The 18,681-nt window shown below is 44.0% G+C and overlaps 1 protein-coding gene across 1 annotated transcript; it reads left to right on the top strand.

The window, feature by feature from the left end:
- The first annotated feature begins 5,285 nt into the window (after positions 1–5,285).
- Positions 5,286–11,771, top strand: LOC139423009 (CWC15 spliceosome associated protein homolog). The gene is made up of 8 exons (XM_071174556.1): positions 5,286–5,362; positions 5,970–6,111; positions 6,280–6,392; positions 6,607–6,698; positions 6,812–6,922; positions 8,107–8,243; positions 8,326–9,685; positions 9,808–11,771. Exons 2-7 carry the CDS (start codon positions 5,981–5,983, stop codon positions 8,453–8,455), a joined length of 714 nt encoding a protein of 237 aa, XP_071030657.1. The 5' UTR covers positions 5,286–5,362; positions 5,970–5,980; the 3' UTR covers positions 8,456–9,685; positions 9,808–11,771.
- Positions 11,772–18,681: the final 6,910 nt, after the last annotated feature.

Genomic DNA, 18,681 nt, shown 5'->3' with positions numbered 1-18,681 from the left:
AGACACCTGCCTCTGATTGAGAACTATACTAGGCTGAACTCAAAACCCCAACATAGAAAAACACACATAGACTGCCCACCCCAACTCACGCCCTGACCATACTAAATAAAGACAAAACAAAGGAAATAAAGGTCAGAACGTGACAGTACCCATCCAAAGGTGCGGACTCCGGCCGTAAAACCTGAACCTATAGGGGAGGGTCTGGGTGGGCGTCTGTCCGCGGTGGCGCGGGACGTGGACCCCACTTCACCACAGTTTTTGTCCGCCTCCTCAACCGCCCCTGTGGCCTCTTATGAGCGGCGACCCTCACCGCCGACCTCCGACTGGGGACCCTAGCCATGGGACCCGAATGAGCGGGAGATTCCGGCAGCGCCGGACAGGCGGGAGACTCCGGCAGCGCCGGACAGGCGGGAGACTCCGGCAGCTCCGGAGTGAAGGGCGATTCCGGCATCGCCGGCGTGACAGGCGGCTCTGGCGGCTCCTGTCTGGCTGACGGCTCTGGCGGCTCCTGTCTGGCTGACGGCTCTGGCGGCTCCTGTCTGGCTGACGGCTCTGGCGGGTCCTGGCTGGCTGACGGCTCTGGCGGCTAGATAGACCGGACCGTGCAGGTGCACTGGAGCTCTTGAGCACCGAGCCTGCCCAACCTTACCTGGTTGAATGCTCCCCGTAGCCAGGCCAGTGCGGCGAGGTGGAATAGCCCGCACTGGGCTGTGCTGGCGAACCGGGGACACCATGCGTAAGGCTGGTGCCATGTACGCCGGCCCGAGGAGACGCACTGGAGACCAGATGTGTAGAGCCGGCTTCATAGCACCTGGCTCGATGCCCACTCTAGCCCGGCCGATACAAGGAGTTGGAATGTACCGCACCGGACTATGCACACGCACTGGGGAAACTGTGCGCTCTACCGCATAACACGGTACCTGCCCGGTCCCTCTCTCTCTCCGGTAAGCATGGGAAGTTGGCGCAGGTCTCGTACCTGACTTAGCCACACTCCCCGTGTGCCTCCCCCCAATACATTTTTGGGGCTGCCTCTTGGGCTTCCAGCCACGCTACCGAGCTAGCTCATCATAAGCAGCGAAAGCAGCCTCTCTGCTTTCGCTGCCTCCAGCTCTGCTTTGGGACGGCGATATTCCCCTGGCTGAGTCCAGGGTCCTTTGCCGTCCAGAATCTCTTCCCAAGTCCATCTCTCCAGGTATCACTGCCTCTCCTGCTGCTGCTGCCTGTTACCACGCTGCTTGATCCTCTGGTGGTGGGTGTTTCTGTAACGGCATTCCTCCTTCTGAGGAGGAGAGGCGAGAAGGATCGGAGGACCAATGCGCAGCGTGGTAAGTGTCCATAAAGTTTATTAAAAGACATAAACTGAACACTACAAAATAATAAACGTGAACATGAACAAAAACCGAAACAGTACCGTGTGGCCAAAACACTCACTTGGAAACAAACACTCACAACTCAAAAGTGAAACCCCTGCTACCTAAGTATGATTCTCAATCAGAGACAACTAACGACACCTGCCTCTGATTGAGAACCATACTAGGCTGAACTCAAAACCCCATCATAGAAAAACACACATAGACTGCCCACCCCAACTCACACCCTGACCATACTAAATATAGACAAAACAAAGGAAATAAAGGTCAGAACGTGACAGGTAGACTTGTCCAGATCATCAGGGCATTTGTAGTTATTTATGTTAGCCACATTAGCAGCTAATTAGCATTTACATTTTTTTAGGGGAGGTAAATACAGGCAAATATATTGCTAAAAGTCACCTAGTCCTAGACAGAATTATACAAAACGTCATGCCAGGGTAAGCCTACATGAAACACAGCCCTTATCAAATCCAATTTTATGGATCACATACTTTAGTGAATGGCTTGTGTTTCTAGCTCCTAACAGTGCAGTAGTATCTAAAAACAATTCACAACAATACACATACATATAAAAGTAAAAGAATGGAATTGAGAAATATCTAAATATTAGATTGAGCAATGTCGGAGTGGCATTGACTAAAATACAGTAGAATAGAATTCAAAATATACATACGTGATGAGTATAGCTGTATGTGAACATGATTTAAACATTATTAAAGTGACTGGTCTTCCCCTATTAAAGTGGCAAGTGATTCCAAGTCTATGAATATAGGGCAGCAGCCTCTAAGGTGCAGGGTTGCGTAACAAGGTGGAAGCCAGCTAGTGGTGGCTATTTAACAGTCTGATGACCTTGAGATAGAAGCTGTTTTTCGGTCTCTCGGTCCCAGCTTTGATGCACAAAAACTGACCTCGCCTTCTGGATGATAGCGGGGTGAATAGGCCATGGCTCGGGTGGTTAATGTCCTTGATGGAGGAACTTGACGCTTTCCACCTTCTCCACTGCGGTCCCGTCAATGTGGATACGGGCGTGCTCCCTCTGCTGTTTCCTGAAGTCCACGATCGGCTCCTTTGTTTTGTTGACGTTGAGTGAGAGGTTTTTTTCTGGCACCACTCTACCATGGCCCTCACCTCCTCCATGTGTAGGCTGTCTCGTAATCAGGCCTACTACTGTTGTGTCATCTGCAAACTTGATAGTTGAGTTGGAGGAGTGCGTGGCCACGCAGTCATGGGTGAACAGGAAGTACAGGAGGGGGCTGAGCACGCACCCTTGTGGGGCCCTGTGTTGAGGATCATCGAAGTGGAGGTGTTGTTTCCTACCTTCACCCCCTGGTGGCGGCACATCAGGAAGTCCAGGACCCAGTTACACAGGGAAGGGTTCAGACCCAGGGTCCTGAGCTTAATGATGAGCTTGGAGGGCAATATGGTGTTGAATGCTGAGCTATAGTCAATGAACAGCATTCTTACATAGGTATTCCTCTTGTCCAGATGGGATAGGGCAGTGTGATGGCGATTACATCATCTGTGGATCTATTGGGGCGGTAAGCAAATTGAAGTGGGTCTAGGGTTTCAGGTAAGGTGGAGGTGATATGATCCTTAACTAGCCTCTCAAAGCACTTTATGATGACAGAAGTGCTACGGGGCGATAGTAATTTAGTTCAGTTACCTTTGCTTTCTTGGGTATAGGAACAATGGTGGACATCTTGAAGCAAGTGGGGACAGCAGACTGGGATAGGGAGAGATTGAATTGGTCCGTAAACACTCCAGCCAGCTGGTCTGCGCATACTCTGAGGACGCGCCTAGGAATGCTGTCTGGGCCGGCGGCCTTGCGAGGGTTAACACGCTTAAATGTCTTACGTCGTCAACGGAGAAGGAGAGTCCACAGCCCGTCGGTGGCATTGTGTTATCCTCAAAGTGGGCAAAGAACATGTTTAGCTTGTCCGGAAGCAAGACATTGATGTCCGGAATGTGGCTGGTGTCCCTTTGTAGTCCGTGGTTGTCTGTAGACCCTGCCACATACGTCTCGTGTCTGAGCCATTGAATTGCGACTCCACTTTGTCTCTGTACTGACGTTTTGCCTGTTTGATTTTCTTACGGAGGGAATAACTACACTGTTTGTATTCGGCCATATTCCCAGTCACCTTGCCATTGTTAAATGCGGTGGTTCGTGTTTTCAGTTTTGCGTGAATGCTTCCATCTATGCACAGCTTCTGGTTTGGGTAGGTTTTAATAGTCACAGTGGTTACAACATGTCCTATACACTTCCTGATGAACTTAGTCACCGTATCTGTGTATTCGTCTATGTTATTCTCAGAGGCTACCCGGAACATATCCCAGTCTGCGTGATCAAAACAATCTTGAAGCATGGATTCCGATTGGTCAGACCAGCGTTGAATAGACCTTACGATAGGTACTTCCTGTTTGAGTTTCTGCCTATAGGAAGGTAGGAGCAAAATGCAGTCGTGATAAGATTTGCCGAAGGGAGGGCGGGGGAGGGCCTTGAAGGCATTTTGAAAAGTTTAGTAGCTGTGGTCCAATGTTTTCCCAGCGCGAGTACTACAGTCAATGTGTTGGTAGAACTTCGGTAGCATTTTCCCAAAATTTGCTTTGTTAAAATCCCCAGCTACAATAAATGTGGCCTCAGGATATGTGGTTTCCAGTTTGCATAAAGTCCAGTGTAGTTCTTCGACGGCCATCGTGGTATCGGCTTCACTCGGGTGGCAATTGATTGTGAGGTATTCTAGGTATGGAGCACAAAAGGACTTGAGTTTCTGTATGTTATCACAATCACACCATGAGTAGTTAATCATAAAACATACACCCTCAAATTTCTTCTTCCCGGAGAGGTCTTTATTCCTGTCTGCACGATGTACTGAGAACCCAGATGGCTGTATGAACGGGGACAGTATGTATGAACGGGGACGTGAACATTAGCGAGTAATATACTCGGAAGTGGTGGATGGTGTGCACTTTTCCTGAGTCGGACTAGAAATCCACTCCGAATACCTCTTCTCCGCTGGCTGTGTTTTGGAGCAGCCTCTGGAATAAGTTAAATTGCCCTGGGGGCTACAAACAAATGATCCAATTCGGAAAATTCGTATTCCTGGTCGTAACGCTGGTGAGTTACCGCTGCTCTGATATCCAAAAGTTCTTTCCGGCTGTATGTAGTTACACAAAACATTTTCTGGGCTAATAATGTAAGAATAACACACCAAAAAACAAAATACTGCAAAGTTGCTTAGGAGCTAGAAGCAGAGCTGCCATATCTGTCAGTGACATCTTACTATTTTAAGTGTTTCTAAAATCCCCTATAGGAAAAATGAATGGTGGAAAAACGATTGGAACCATTTCCCCATTTGACCGCTAGGTGTTATGGGTATTATGACTTATACTGTGGTACTCTACACTGGCAACCATCTCATTCAGATTGCACCTCGGTTAAAAAATACAGAGTTAAAAACGTTCAACAACTGGGACCTCAGAAATCTCTGACATCCGACTTAAGTGCATTCAAGATAACTGGGGAACTCAACAAAATATATACAAAAAAGCTCAGACTGGGAATGGTCATCTAACTCGGAATTCGAAGTTGGAAACTCAGGCATCTTTCTACAGCTCCAACTTTCTGACTTGAAGATCACCGACATCATGATTTGACCTCGTTTTTTGTTCCCAGTTTCTTTAAAGCACAAAAAGCAACATACGGACAGTTTGTAGAATGGTAAAAGTACTTATGTGAGACGTCACACACCCAAGAAGGCTCACCAATCACCCGACGTAAGTCATTAATGTTAATGCCTTTGGCTCCGGATATCCTACGAAAGGAAATTTCGCACACGGCGTAACGTCAAGTTTCAACCCGTCCAGTTGGTGGCGGCAATTCACCTTTTGGGGTTGTAGTCCGCCATAAAACCCACAGAAGAAGAAGGACGGCGTGACGTCACTGTTTACATCTAAAGGCCCTTTCTCTTCCTCATAGTGTGAGGAAAAAGGTACATTTCCTCGACATTATTCCATATTAGCTTGCTAGCTAGTTGATTTTATTTTTTAAAATAGAAATACAGTTTATTATTTTAGTAAACTTGTAGCTTTGGTTACTGTATGACTGTTATTTTTCTCGCTGAAAAGATAGTAAAGCTAACGTTAGCTGGCAGCCAGCTTGCTAGCTAACAACCCCGGTACACATAACTTACTACCTAGCGTAGACGAGTGTGCTGGTGTTTGCACAGCAATAATCAATACCAAGTTTGTACTAAATTCCATGCAATGCTGAAATCGTTATTAAATTTGCTTTACTAACTAGCTGTGTCGGCTGGTTAGCTAGCCATATAACTAGCTAGCTTAGATGTATGTGTTTATTTAAGTACAGTACTACTAGCTAGCTAACGTTTCTCGCCAGATACTCTGTATCTCAGACGTCCACCGTTTGATTGTTTCACCATGGCGAGTTAGCTAACTAAATACGTATCGAGTTATGTTAACGTGACATAAAAAAACGTTGTCACGTAATTTGATGTGTTAATGGCAGATTAGCTATGTATGTGTTGCCCTTTATGTTCTCTCTAGCTAGCTATATTTCCTTGGGTTTTCTATTTTTAGAGCTACCAAAAATGACAACAGCCGCGAGACCAACGTTTGAGCCAGCGAGAGGAGGGAGAGGGAAGGGAGAGGGCGATCTCAGTGCCTTGTCCAAACAGTACTCAAGCCGAGATCTGCCTGGTCACACAAAGATCAAATACAGGTGAGTGACACAAGTAACAAAACCTATTCTTGTTGTGTTTTGACATCTTGGCATCAGTCTTTCCCCATACCATATGGCTTAGTGCTGCACTGCACCAGTAGTTGGGAACAGGTCCCTCTGGTTGAAGGTAGAGTGATGTCTCACTGTGTCCCTGTCTCATCCCCTCAGACAGCCCACCCAGGATGCCCCCGAGGAGGTGCGTGCCCGTGACTTCCGCAGAGAGCTGGAGGAGAGGGAGCGTGTTGCTGTCCGGGAGAAGACCAGAGAGAGGGGACCTAGAGGTGGGTATCCAGGCATACACATAAACTCAGACCTGAGGTAAAGATTGACCTGAATGTAAAATATTGTATTCTGTGTGTAAAGAAGATCAAGAGGATTTAGCATCTGACATACCATTATGCCCAAAGGTTATTTTTTGTTGGCATGAGTCATCTGCAGGGGCTTTCATCTCAAGCAAGTATCATTGAAATTGTGGTTTCTCTTTTTAATTTTCAGAACACACCACATCTTCATCCTCGTCCTCAAAGAGGCCCAGACTGGATCAGATCCCTGCTGCCAACCTTGATGCAGACGACCCCCTCACTGATGTAGGTGCCACATGTTCATCCACCTGTCACATTAAAGTCTGTGCTTCTTTTTTTCCCTTCTTTTTTGAAAGCTCAGCCTCTAAACTGTTATTGTTTTATGTGTTTGGGTGTAGGATGATGAGGAAGATGATGACTCTGAGGACAGTGATGATGATGACACTGCAGCTCTGCTGGCTGAACTGGAGAAGATCAAGAAGGAGCGGGCTGAGGAGCAGGAACGCAAGGTAAGGCCTCCAACGCAGAGATACGAGTCGCTACAAGATGGTCAATAGCTGCAAGGTCACAGTCGTGCCAGTTGAGTCCAGCCAAGTGCAAATGGCTTACTCCAGTATTGCTGAGTAGTAGAGAATAGGGCTAAATTGACCTGCTAAATTATTGGGTTGTTTTGTTTGAAAAATATGTGGACACCTGCTAGCCAAACATCTCATTCCAAAATCAGGTAGTCAAGTTCTTCCACATCGATCTCAACTTCGATGGGGAAGCGTGATTCATCACTGCAGAGAACGCATTTCCACTGCTCCACAGTCCAATAGCAGCGAGCTTTACACAACTCCAGTCGACACTTGGCATTGCGCATGATGATCTTAGGCTTGTGTGCGGCTACTCAGCCATGGAAACCCATTTCATGAAGCTCCCGACAAATAGTTTTTGTGCTGACGTTGCTTCCATAGGCAGTTTGGTAGTGAGTGTTGCAACAGAGGACAGACTATTTTTATGTGCTACACGCTTTAGCACTCACTAGTCCCGTTCTGTGAGCTTGTGTGGACTACCACCTTACGGCTGAGCTGTTGTTGCTCCTAGACATTTTTACTTCACAATAACAGCACTGAGTTGACCAGGGTAGAAATTTGACGGACTGACTTTTTTGACCGTGCCACGTTGAAAGTCACTGAGCTCTTCAGTAAGGTTGTTCTTCCGCCAATGTTTGTCTATGGCGATTGCATGACTGTGTGCTCGATTTTATACACCTGTCAGCAACGGGTGTGGCTGAAATAGCCAAATCCACTATTTTGAAGGGGTGTCCATATACTTTCGTCATTATAGTGTATAATCCTGGTCAGACATTTTCTGACTTGGATATATACATATGGATTCAACTGTCAAACCCCATCAGAACCCAAAATATAAGATTGGAGTAAATGCCTCAAAACATGCATGAAACTAATGTTGATATATTGGCTGGTCAGTCCTTGCATCTATAGCTCTGTCTTTGAATTTCAGAGTGGTTACATATGTTTAAAGGGACAGTCCTGAGTTGACACAAGTCTACCTTTTTTGTTGATTTTTGAGATGCTTGCAAGCAACTATTTGAGCCTTTTATCAAGGCCTACCAGGAAGTGGCTAAACTATTGAACAATGAGAGCTTTGCACCTGGTCCTCTCTGTCCACGTTTCGTGTCCTGTACCAGGAGCGGGAGCAGAAAGCTGAGGAGGAGAGGATCCGCATGGAGAACATCCTGAGTGGAAATCCTCTGCTCAACCTGGCAGGACAGCAGCAGCAGCAGCAGATAGTCCCCACCCCGACTGCCTTCAGCGTCAAGCGGAGGTAAACACACACAAACACAACTGCCTGGTGCATGGCTGTGGATGACAGTTGTTTTATATCCTCTCCTGTCTTTCTCTCTAAGGTGGGACGATGATGTAGTGTTCAAGAACTGTGCAAAGGGAGTGGATGAGGCACGCAGGGAGAAACGCTTTGTCAACGACACACTGCGCTCCGAGTTCCACAAGAAATTCATGGAGAAATATGTGAAGTAGAACTTACAACTCTGCTTTGAAGGTGTTTCATTTCACTCGGCTCTGCTCTGTTTCCAGTTCATCACTGACTGATAGGGATTCGTCTGAAATCATTGAATGAACCTGAAGAATGGAGGGACCCCCACGTACCGAATCCTCTGTATATAAATGAATCTAATGCTTGACATAAACAGATTAACTAATTTTGTTTAGTGTTAACATTTTCTACCCTTGAAAGGAATGGTTGCAATTGCGACATCGTCAACTTTTTGTTATTTTGCTTTTAGCCTTTTTTTAAGCGATGTTAATAAAACAATAAATAAAACCTGTCTGTGAGAGGGCTTTTATGGTTTTGTCATTGCTTTTAGCTTTGTGCCCCAGGAGTTATAATTCTGCAATGGCAAGCTCGACAGCATGCCTTTTCTCTCCTTTTGTTTTGGGGGCTTATTTTGTGGTCATTGAAAGCCTATGTGACACATTACCTTTAAGACTCATGCCTTTTAATTGAGATGAGGTTAAACCTTTCTGCAGAGGATGTTTATTTTAACTGAAGTGAAGTGTTGGTTAAACTTACTGTCAGCTGCAACCTGACTGACTGCCTTCAGGAGGAGGTTCACACACACTGGTGAATGTCCTCAGAATTAGAGGGGAGATATTGTAACTATTTAACGGACAATGGAAGTTAAGTAAAACTAATGCGATGGCCAAAAGCCGAAACACTGGTTTTATTTGTAATGTTTTAACTTCCATTGTCCTCCAATAGTTGCTGAATCTCCCCTTTAGTTTGCTCTTCAGTTCATGCACCTTGGTTGGAAAGCGAGGTTGCGGCAGTGCTCCCTTTCCTTTGGCGAATGAGTCAAGCCATATTCTTCATAACGCATCACAGTGTGGCAGAGAAATGTGGAGAAATGTGGAAAGATTAGTAAGTATTTGTATTTTGTTTGCTTTGATGTGCTAAGCTGTTCCCACTGAATGTCTTCTCTTGTTTGAATTTAACCTTGACAGATGTTATTTTCCTCATGGTGATAAAGGCAAACATTTAGCTCTGCAGATGTGCTTGACATTCATTTTGAGATGGTGTGATTGTATGTTGCAATAGACCTTCTTCACTTTAATTATGACAACATACTTTTTCCTTTCAGCAGATTAGGTCCTCAGCCAGCAGTACATCTCCAGGGAACTCTTCTGGATGGTTTTCTTGACCTTATTCCATGTGGTTCCTGCCTTCTTAATTTCCTCCTCTCTTCCATGGTAGGTAGGTCATTTGACCCCTCCCAGTATTTATGCTGCAATAGTTTGTGTTGGGGGTGCTAGAATCAGTCTTATATCTGGAGTATTTATCCTGTCTTATCCGGTGTCCTGTGTGAATTTAGGTATGTTCTCTCTCGCGGAGGACCTGAGCCCTAGGACCATGCCTCAGGACTACCTGGCCTGATGACTCCTTGCTGTCCCCAGTCCATCTGGTCGTGCTGCTGCTCCAGTTTCAACTGTTCTGCCTGCGGGTGTGGAACCCTGACCTGTTCACCGGACGGGCTCCCTCTCCCAGACCTGCTGTTTTCAACTCTAGAGACAGCAAGCGCGGTAGAGATGCTATGAAAAGCCAACTGACATTTACTCCTGAGGTGCTGACCTGTTGTACTCTCTACAACCACTGTGATTATTATTATTATTATTCGACCCTGCTGGTCATCTGAACGTTTGACAGCCAGAAGAGGACTGGCCACCCCTCGTAGCCTGGTTCCTCTCTAGGGTTCTTCCTAGGTTCTGGCCTTTCTATGGAGGTTTTCCTAGCCCCTGTGCTTCTACACCTGCATTGCTTGCTGTTTGGGGTTTTAGGCTGGGTTTCTGTACAGCACTTTGACATCAGCTGATGTAAGAAGGGCTTCATAAATAAATTTGATTGTACAACCTATCATACCAAAGTTAAGAATAGTACGTCTCGTGGGGAAACAACAAAACGATTAACTGGCTGAATGCAACCTATGTTTTTGTTTGTTCAATCATGTTGCTCAGTTCTACAATCTTACTTTGCTGAACTTATACACAATATTTTTAGCCATTCAGCCACTCAGAGGAAAAAGGAAATCAAATAAGAATGCACTTTTTCATTCAGTTTGTTCCCTAAACATGCGCTTTGGTTGAATGTATTGCCAGTATGCTTTTTCCTTGTCAGAATACAAAAAGGTACATGTCATTGGAAGACCTTCCACAGACAATGTTTGACTGACGGTCTTTGTGATTGCAATAACGCAGTCCTCAGATGTACAGAAGTTATTATATTATTGGCTGTTCTCTTTCACTCAAAGGCTGAACTGTAATCATAAAGGGCCCCATTCCGACTTAGGAAAGGCATAAATTCCTACGCACTTCTCAGTACACTTATCTTAAGCCATCCCTTTAAAGATGGTGTGCCTTTAATTAGAAATTTGTCTACAGACTAGAATACATTGAGAGAACGGGTTCAGAAAATAAGGATCAATGAAAGAAAGTCATCTAAATATATGCATATTCGTCTCCGTTTCAACACCAACTGGTAGATTTAAAAATACTCATGTTAATGATTTAGGCACATTTTAGGGTTGTATGAATCATTAAAAAGAACTGGTTTGGAGAGCCTTTACGCATGAAAGATATTGATGAATAAAAAATGGTGGTTTGAGTCATTCAGAAAATGTTTAACCCAAGGTAATGTATATACAATTATAATAGGGAGAATAGTGTACAATAGGCTATACCCTCATTTATTGCCTGCACTAGCCATGGAACTATGTGATGACATAGCCAAGTGTCGGGTTCAAACTGTTCGGTCTTGGTCTGTGCTCTGCTCCATAACAATTTCATTAACTATTACGAATGATCCCCTGGAACAACCACACGTCTGTGATGGAGTTCACAAAGGAAGCAAATGAAGGCAAACTAAATAATGGAATGATAATGTAGGCTATACCAACTGAAGGGAACTAACAGTCAATTGGCAGTTGAATATGTGTTGTTATTAGGCCTACTGAGGGTCGAGACTGATCGTGGTATTTAGAAAGTTGGGGTAGCCTGTAATTACAACATTTGAGAGTGCCCATCCCCGCCAGTTAAAAGGCTGTCAAATGTTTATTCTGCATAATGGCACAGCATTTCATAAACTTTACTGTGAGAAAGTTGATATGCTTCAGTTTGCTGCCATATGACTGGTTTCACTTCTCGAGCGATAAGGTCAAATATATCTAAAAAAACAAGTGTCAATTATATTTACAATTCCCTTATCCAAACAGATTACTCATTTACCTAGCTCTTATCAATAGCATTATTTCTATCTGAAAAAATAAAGTCAATTATTTTTCCACTTGGTAGTTTGCTGGACCTTATTCATGGTTTCGTCATGCGTAAAGTTGGTGGAAATATTAGGGGATTAAGTAAAGGTCAGAAAACTGCATATCTGTAGGCACACCTCTGCCACACCTTCATTTATTCCATCTAAACCCAAAATGAATGGCAGGTGAATAGCTTAAATTCAAGGTCAGAATACACAGAAAGAGAAGTGCATATAAAGGGAATAACGTTCCATTTACACGTGCTTAACTCAGGTTGGAATCAGGGCCACAGCGATTTGCTGCTGTAAAAAAATAAATAAATACTGTATGAGATGAGCAAGCTGCAGTAGCAAGAGGCTGACCTGAGCAGAACAAGGGTTATTCACACTCCCATTCACAGCATCTACTGGACCATTGATCCCTCTTTGATCTCACTTTGTTCAAAGTGCCTATATATTTCAGATCTTGTTAAAAGAATGATGTGGTTCAGCCTGTCAACTAGCAGAATTTAGACTGACTAAATAAGGATGTAATTGAAGGGTTACTCAGCATCAGCAACCATCTAATTCTCTGACATTCTACTTAGCACTGTCATATATTAAGCCAGGAAATTAGGATAGGTTTCTCAAATTGAAATGTTTGTTTTGATGAAACAATCACCACTACGTCAACTTTATTTGCAAAGAATCCAATTCTAGGTAGGAGCAATGTAAAAAAAATAATAATAGTTCTATAAAAAAATTCAATTTGCTGGAAGTTATGAGTTTTTCCTACCAAGGTCATTGCTAAGGTCCACTCATTAAAGAGCTTAAAGAGCCAGTCTTTTCCAGACATCCAATTTATCTGTAAGCTAAGTGCTTCAGTATTATAAAAGGAAAGGGATTCCATGCTTTGGATTGAGACCCTCTACTGGCCAGACTGAAGGTGAAATCTCTCCAACTCAGTATCCTGTACCCTCTATGACCACAGTACCCTAATGTAGCAGCTACTATTCAAACACATTATGGCACATCACACAAAAAAACAGAGCGACTGAAAGCCAGCTTCTATCTATCAGCCAACTGAACCATGGCCTAAAGGTGGAGACAGTACAGGTGCAACCAAGCTGGGACCAAGAGACTGAAAGCCAGCTTCTATCTTCAGGCAATCAGACTGTTGACTATTCACTACTAGCCAGCCTCCGCCCAGTACCCTGCCCTGAAATTGTGTCACTGTTACTAGCCGGCTACCACCCGGTACACCACCCTGCATCTTAGGGGCAGATGGCTGCCCCTTTGTACATAGTCATTGATCACTGGTCACTTGAATAACGTTTACATACCGTTTTAGTCTCTCGATGTGCAAAACTGATAGACATACCCCAAGCGACTTACAGCTGTAATCGCAGCAAAAGGTGGCGCTACAAAGTATTAACTTAAGGGGGCTGAATAATTTTGCACGCCCAATTTTTCAGTTTTTGATTTGTTAAAAAAGTTTGAAATATCCAATAAATGTCGTTCCACTTCATGATTGTGTCCCACTTGTTGTTGATTCTTCACAAAAAAAAACAGTTTTATATCTTTATGTTTGAAGCCTGAAATGTGGCAAAAGGTCGCAAAGTTCAAGGGGGCTGAATACTTTCGCAAGGCACTGTATATACCGTATTATAGTCAAGGTTTATCCTATATACTGTCCATAATGTCTATACACACCATCATATGTCACATATCTATCTATATTGCCACATCACCATATTGTGATGCCCATGTTCCAGTCCCATGGAGTTAAAAATAGCATTTATCATGGTATTAAACAAGGGACTGGTTGTGTGTGTGGTTCCATTTTCCATTTCACAAAAAGTGAGGGGTAACCGTGAGGGAGCTGTCCCAATATAAACCTGTATCAACCGTCCAAATAATACAACTCAAGATCCAATTATATAATCTCCCACAGATCCTTTAAGGGTACAGTAGTCCTTCTGGCTACAATTTGTCATTGGCCTTTCCAGGGCTCTTTTGTGTACCTGGCTTTGCATACAACAATCTCCGCTCAATCTCAGCTCTGCATAGTTATTGTTTTTATGCAGAATTTTTTATATTAGCATGAAAATCTGTCACCAATTGGATGGAAACCTAGCCATGGTTGACATGGTTGTTGCATTCATCCATTTTCAATCCTGTGGACTTCCACAAGTCACATTATGCTGGCTTGAAAAGTACACTGAACAAGATATAAACAACATGTCAAGTGCTGGTCCCATGTTTCATGAGCTGAAATAAAATATCCCAGAAGTGTTCCATACCCACAAACATTGTATTTCTCTCAAATTGTGTGCAGAAATTTGTTTACATCTTTATTAGTGAGCATTTCTCATTTGCCAAGATAATCCATCCACCTGACATGTGAGGCATATGAAGAAACTGATTAAACAGCATGATCATTACACAGGTGCACCTTGTGCGGGGCACAATAAATTGCCACTAAAATGTGACGTTGTCGTCACACAATACAATGCCACAAATGTCTCAAGTTGAGGGAGCGTGCAATTGGCATGCATTGGCAGCTGACTGAAAGAATGTCCACAAGAGCTGTTGCCAGAACATTTTATGTTCATTTCTCTACCATAAGCTGCCTCCAACATCATTTTAGAAAATTTGTCAGTACATGCAACTGGCCTCACAACCGCAGACCACATGTATGGCATCGTGTGGGCGAGCGGTTTGCTGATGTCAATGTTGTGAACAGAGTGCACCATGGTGGCGATGTGGTTATAGTATGGGCAGGCATAAGATGTGGACAACAAACACAATTGTATTATATCGATGGCAATTTGAATGCACAGAGATCCTGAGGCCCATTGTCGTGCCATTCATCCACCGCCACCACCTCATGTTTCAGAATGATAATGCATGGCCCATGTCGCAAGGATCTGTACACAATTCCTGGAGCTGAAAATGTCCCAGTTCTTCCATGGCCTGTATACTCACCAGACGTGTCAGCCATTGAGCAGGTTTAGGATGCTCTGGATTAACATGTACGACAGCGTTTTTCAGTTCCTGCCAATACCCAACAACTTTGCACAGCCATTGAGGAGGAGTGTGACAACATTCCACAGGCCACAATAAACAGTCCGATCAACTCTATGCGAAGGAGATGTGTCATGCTGCATTTGGCAAATGGTGGTCACACCAGTTACGGACTTGTTTTCTGATTCAGACCCCTACTTTTAATTTTATTTTTAAAGGTATACAGATGCATATCTGTATTCCCAGTCATTTGAAATCCATAGATTAGGGCCTAATGAGTTTATTTCAATTGACTGATTTCCTTATATAATCTGTAACTCAGTAAAATCTTTGAAATTGTTGTATGTTGCATTTATATTTTTGTTCAGTGTATTTATCAAAGTGCAGCTGCACTCTTAAACACCTTGATGCCGTTTTTCAAAGCGCCTTCAGTTTTATCACAGAAAACAGTATTATTACTCATCACTGTATTCGTTACCAAAAGGTTGGCTGGACCTCTTTGAAGTAACAGATCACATCCTTACACTCTTTTTGTTTCCAAGCCCTGCTCCACAAACTTACGACTTACCTAACATCACTGTTAAGATTTACAATGACAAGTTATCAAACTAGTTCACAGGGTTGGTTAACTCTGGAGACTCCTTTGGTGTCTAGAGAGTTAGGTCGGTTTCCTTGCGCCTTGTGTGTGGAATGATCTACAATGCACTTAATAAATAGGAATTGGTACCTCTAGGGCATTTCAGATGTAAGGCTGTAAGGGGACCTTTTTATTGAAGAATGTGTCTGTTTTTTATGATTGCGTTTAGCTTTTTGTGTATTGTTGTGTATAATAAAGTGTATTTTAATGTGTATATGCATTTGTAGTAATGTGTTTCTTGTATTTGGATGTGTATTATGGTGCTATACAGGGCTCACCAGGAAAAAATATATTGGTCTCAGCATTGACTGAGGGTTAATGTAAAAAAAAATAGAAACATTAAAGTGTGTCATTGTACCATCCCACCACTAGAGGGCATAGTAAGCTCTGTGTCTAAATCAAATCAAATGTTATTGGTAACATGGTTAGCAGAGTGCAGCGAAATGCTTGTGCTTCTAGTTCCGACAGTGCAGTAACATCTAACAGTAATCTAACAAATCCACAACAACTACCTTATACACACAAATCTAAGTAAAGGAATGGAATAAGAATATGCACACATGGATGAGTGATGACAGAGCAGCATAGGCAAGATGCAATAGATGGTATAAAATACAGTATATACATATGAGAAGAGTAATGCAAGATATGTAAACATTATTAAAGTGGCATTATTAAAGTGACGAGTGATCCATTTATTAAAGTGGCCAATGATTTTAAGTCTGTATGTAGGAAGCAGCCTCTGTGCTAGTGATGGCTGTTTAACAGTCTGATGGCCTTGAGATAGAAGCTGTTTTTCAGTCTCTCGGTCCCAGCTTTGATGCACCTGTACTGACCTTGCCTTATGGATGGTAGCAGGGTGACCTTGATGATCTTTTTGGCCTTCCTGTGACATCGGGTGCTGTAGGTGTCCTGGAGGGCAGGTAGTTTGCCCCCGGCGATGCGTTGTGCAGACACCCTCTGGAAAGCCTTGCAGTTGTGGGAGGTGCAGTTGCCGTACCAGGCGGTGATACAGCCCGACAGGATTCTTTCAATTGTGCATCTGTAAAAGTTTGTGAGGGTTTTAGGTGACAAGACACATTTCTTCAGCCTCCTGAGGTTGAAGAGGCCTCCTTCACCACAATGTCTGTGTGGGTGGATCATTTCAGTTTGTCCGTGATGTGTACGCCAAGGAACTTAAAACTTTCCACCTTCTCCACTGCTGTCCCGTTGATGTGGATAGGGGGGTGCTCCCTCTGCTGTTTCCTGAAGTCCACGATCATCTCCTTTGTTTTGTTGCTATTGAGTGAGAGGTTGTTTTCCTGACACCACACTCCTGGAGCCCTCACCTCCTCCCTGTAGGCGGTCTCGTCGTTGTTGGTAATCAAGCCTACTATTGTTGTGTCGTCTGCAAACTGCATGGCCACGCAGTCATGGGTGAACAGGGAGTACAGGAGGGGACTGAGCACGCAGCCTTGTGTTGAGGATCAGCGAAGTGGAGGTGTTGTTTCCTACCTTCACCACCCGGGGGTGGCTCGTCAGGAAGTCCAGGACCCAATTGCACAGAATGGGGTTGAGACCCAGGGCCTCAAGCTTAATGATGAGCTTGGAGGGTACTATGGTGTTGAATGCTGAGCTGTAGTCAATGAACAGCATTCTTACATAGGAATTCCTCATCCAGATGGGATATGGCAGTGTGCAGTGTGATGGCGATTGCATCGTCTGTGGACCTTTTGGGGCGGTTAGCAAATTGAAGTGGGTTTAGGGTAAGGTAGAGGTAATATGTTCCTTGACTAGTCTCTCAAAGCACTTCATGATGACAGCAGTGAGTGCTACGGGGCAATAGTCATTTAGTTCAGATACATTTGCCTTCTTGGGTACAGGAACAATGGTGGCCATATTGAAGCATGTGGGGACAGCAGACTGGGATAGGGAGATATTGAATATGTCCGTAAACACACCAGCCAGCTGATCTGCGCATGCTCTGAGGACGCGGCTAGGGATGCCGTCTGGGCCGGCAGCCCTGCGAGGGTTAACGTGTTTAAATGTCTTATTCACGTCGGCCACGGAGAAGGAGGGCCCGCAGTCCTTGGTAGTGGCCTTCGTCGGTGGCACTGTATTATCCTCAAAGCGGGCAAAGAAGGTGTGTAGTTTGTCTGGAAGAGTGACGTCGGCGGTTGTCTTTTTGTAGTCTGTGGATGCCTGTAGACCCTGCCACAGCCGTTGAATTGTGACTCCACTTTGTCCCTATACCGACATTTCACTTGTTTGATTGCCTTGCGGAGGGAATATCTACACGGTTTGTTTTCTGTCATTTTCCCAGTCACCTTTCCATGGTTTTGCGCAAATGCCGCCATCTATCCACAGTTCCTGGTTAGGGTAGGTTTTAATAGTCACAGTGGGTACAACATCTCCAATGCACTTCCTTATAAACTCACTCACCGAATCAGCGTATAAATCTAGATTATTCTCGGACACTGCCCGGAACATTTCCCAGTCCGCGTGATCAAAACAATCTTGAAGCGTGGATTCCGATTGGTCAGACCAGCATTGAATATTTCTTGTCACGGGTACATCCTGTTTGAATTTCTGCCTGTAGGACGGGAAAAGAAAAATGGAGCTCCCATTCATTCAAACTGCTTCACTTCTGAACCAGAGGGCTCTGCTCTGGGCTGGGTGATGAGTCACTGGCAATAACAGACTCACTCTGTTATCTGACATTAGTCAAAGTAATGGAAAGCTGGTTAATCACTCTGTACAATAGAGCATGGCATTTAGAACGCCAGGATTGTTGGTTCAATTCCTGGCGCCACCCATATGTAAAATGAATGCATACATGACTAAGTTGTTTTGCAGAAAAATGTCTGATAAAATGGCATATATTATGTATTTGTTATATTATCAGTGTGCTGGGCTGAGGTAGTGTTCTGATCAGGTAGATTAATCACCAATCAGCTTGCTAGAACTTTCACTAATTACTTTATTACTAATGACATATCCATAGTCTGCTGTTACTTCCAGCCTGATAGATCTGAATATAAATGTGTTTATTGCCACACAACCAAAGGTTTGTGATATTAGTTTTGGGTACAGAGATGGTCTGTCTGAAATATTCCACTGTGCACACCACGGCAGTTCAACGTGGACATTTTAATATTTGGTTGAGACGTTGATCAATGAGATTTCAACCTAGCCAGCCAGAAGTTTGTTGAATTCCCAATGTGTTATCACTACACTTTCAACCATTTAAACAAAATTCAAATGGCAAAACAATGTCAGATATTTTGTATTTATACAAACAACTTAATGTGTTATCACTGT

The sequence above is a fragment of the Oncorhynchus clarkii genome, chromosome 12, assembly GCF_045791955.1.
Source record: "Oncorhynchus clarkii lewisi isolate Uvic-CL-2024 chromosome 12, UVic_Ocla_1.0, whole genome shotgun sequence".
Lineage (NCBI taxonomy): Eukaryota > Metazoa > Chordata > Actinopteri > Salmoniformes > Salmonidae > Oncorhynchus > Oncorhynchus clarkii.
The sequence above is the reverse complement of the archived record's forward strand: the minus strand, read 5'-3'. Positions and strand labels throughout refer to the sequence as shown.

Bases quoted from the DNA above. Each gene is read 5' to 3' on its own strand.
- LOC139423009 (XM_071174556.1), top strand. From the start codon at position 5,981: ATGACAACAGCCGCGAGACCAACGTTTGAGCCAGCGAGAGGAGGGAGA. The intron at 6,112-6,279 runs GTGAGTGACACA...TCATCCCCTCAG, and splicing joins CACACAAAGATCAAATACAG to ACAGCCCACCCAGGATGCCC. The intron at 6,393-6,606 runs GTGGGTATCCAG...TTTAATTTTCAG, and splicing joins CAGAGAGAGGGGACCTAGAG to AACACACCACATCTTCATCC.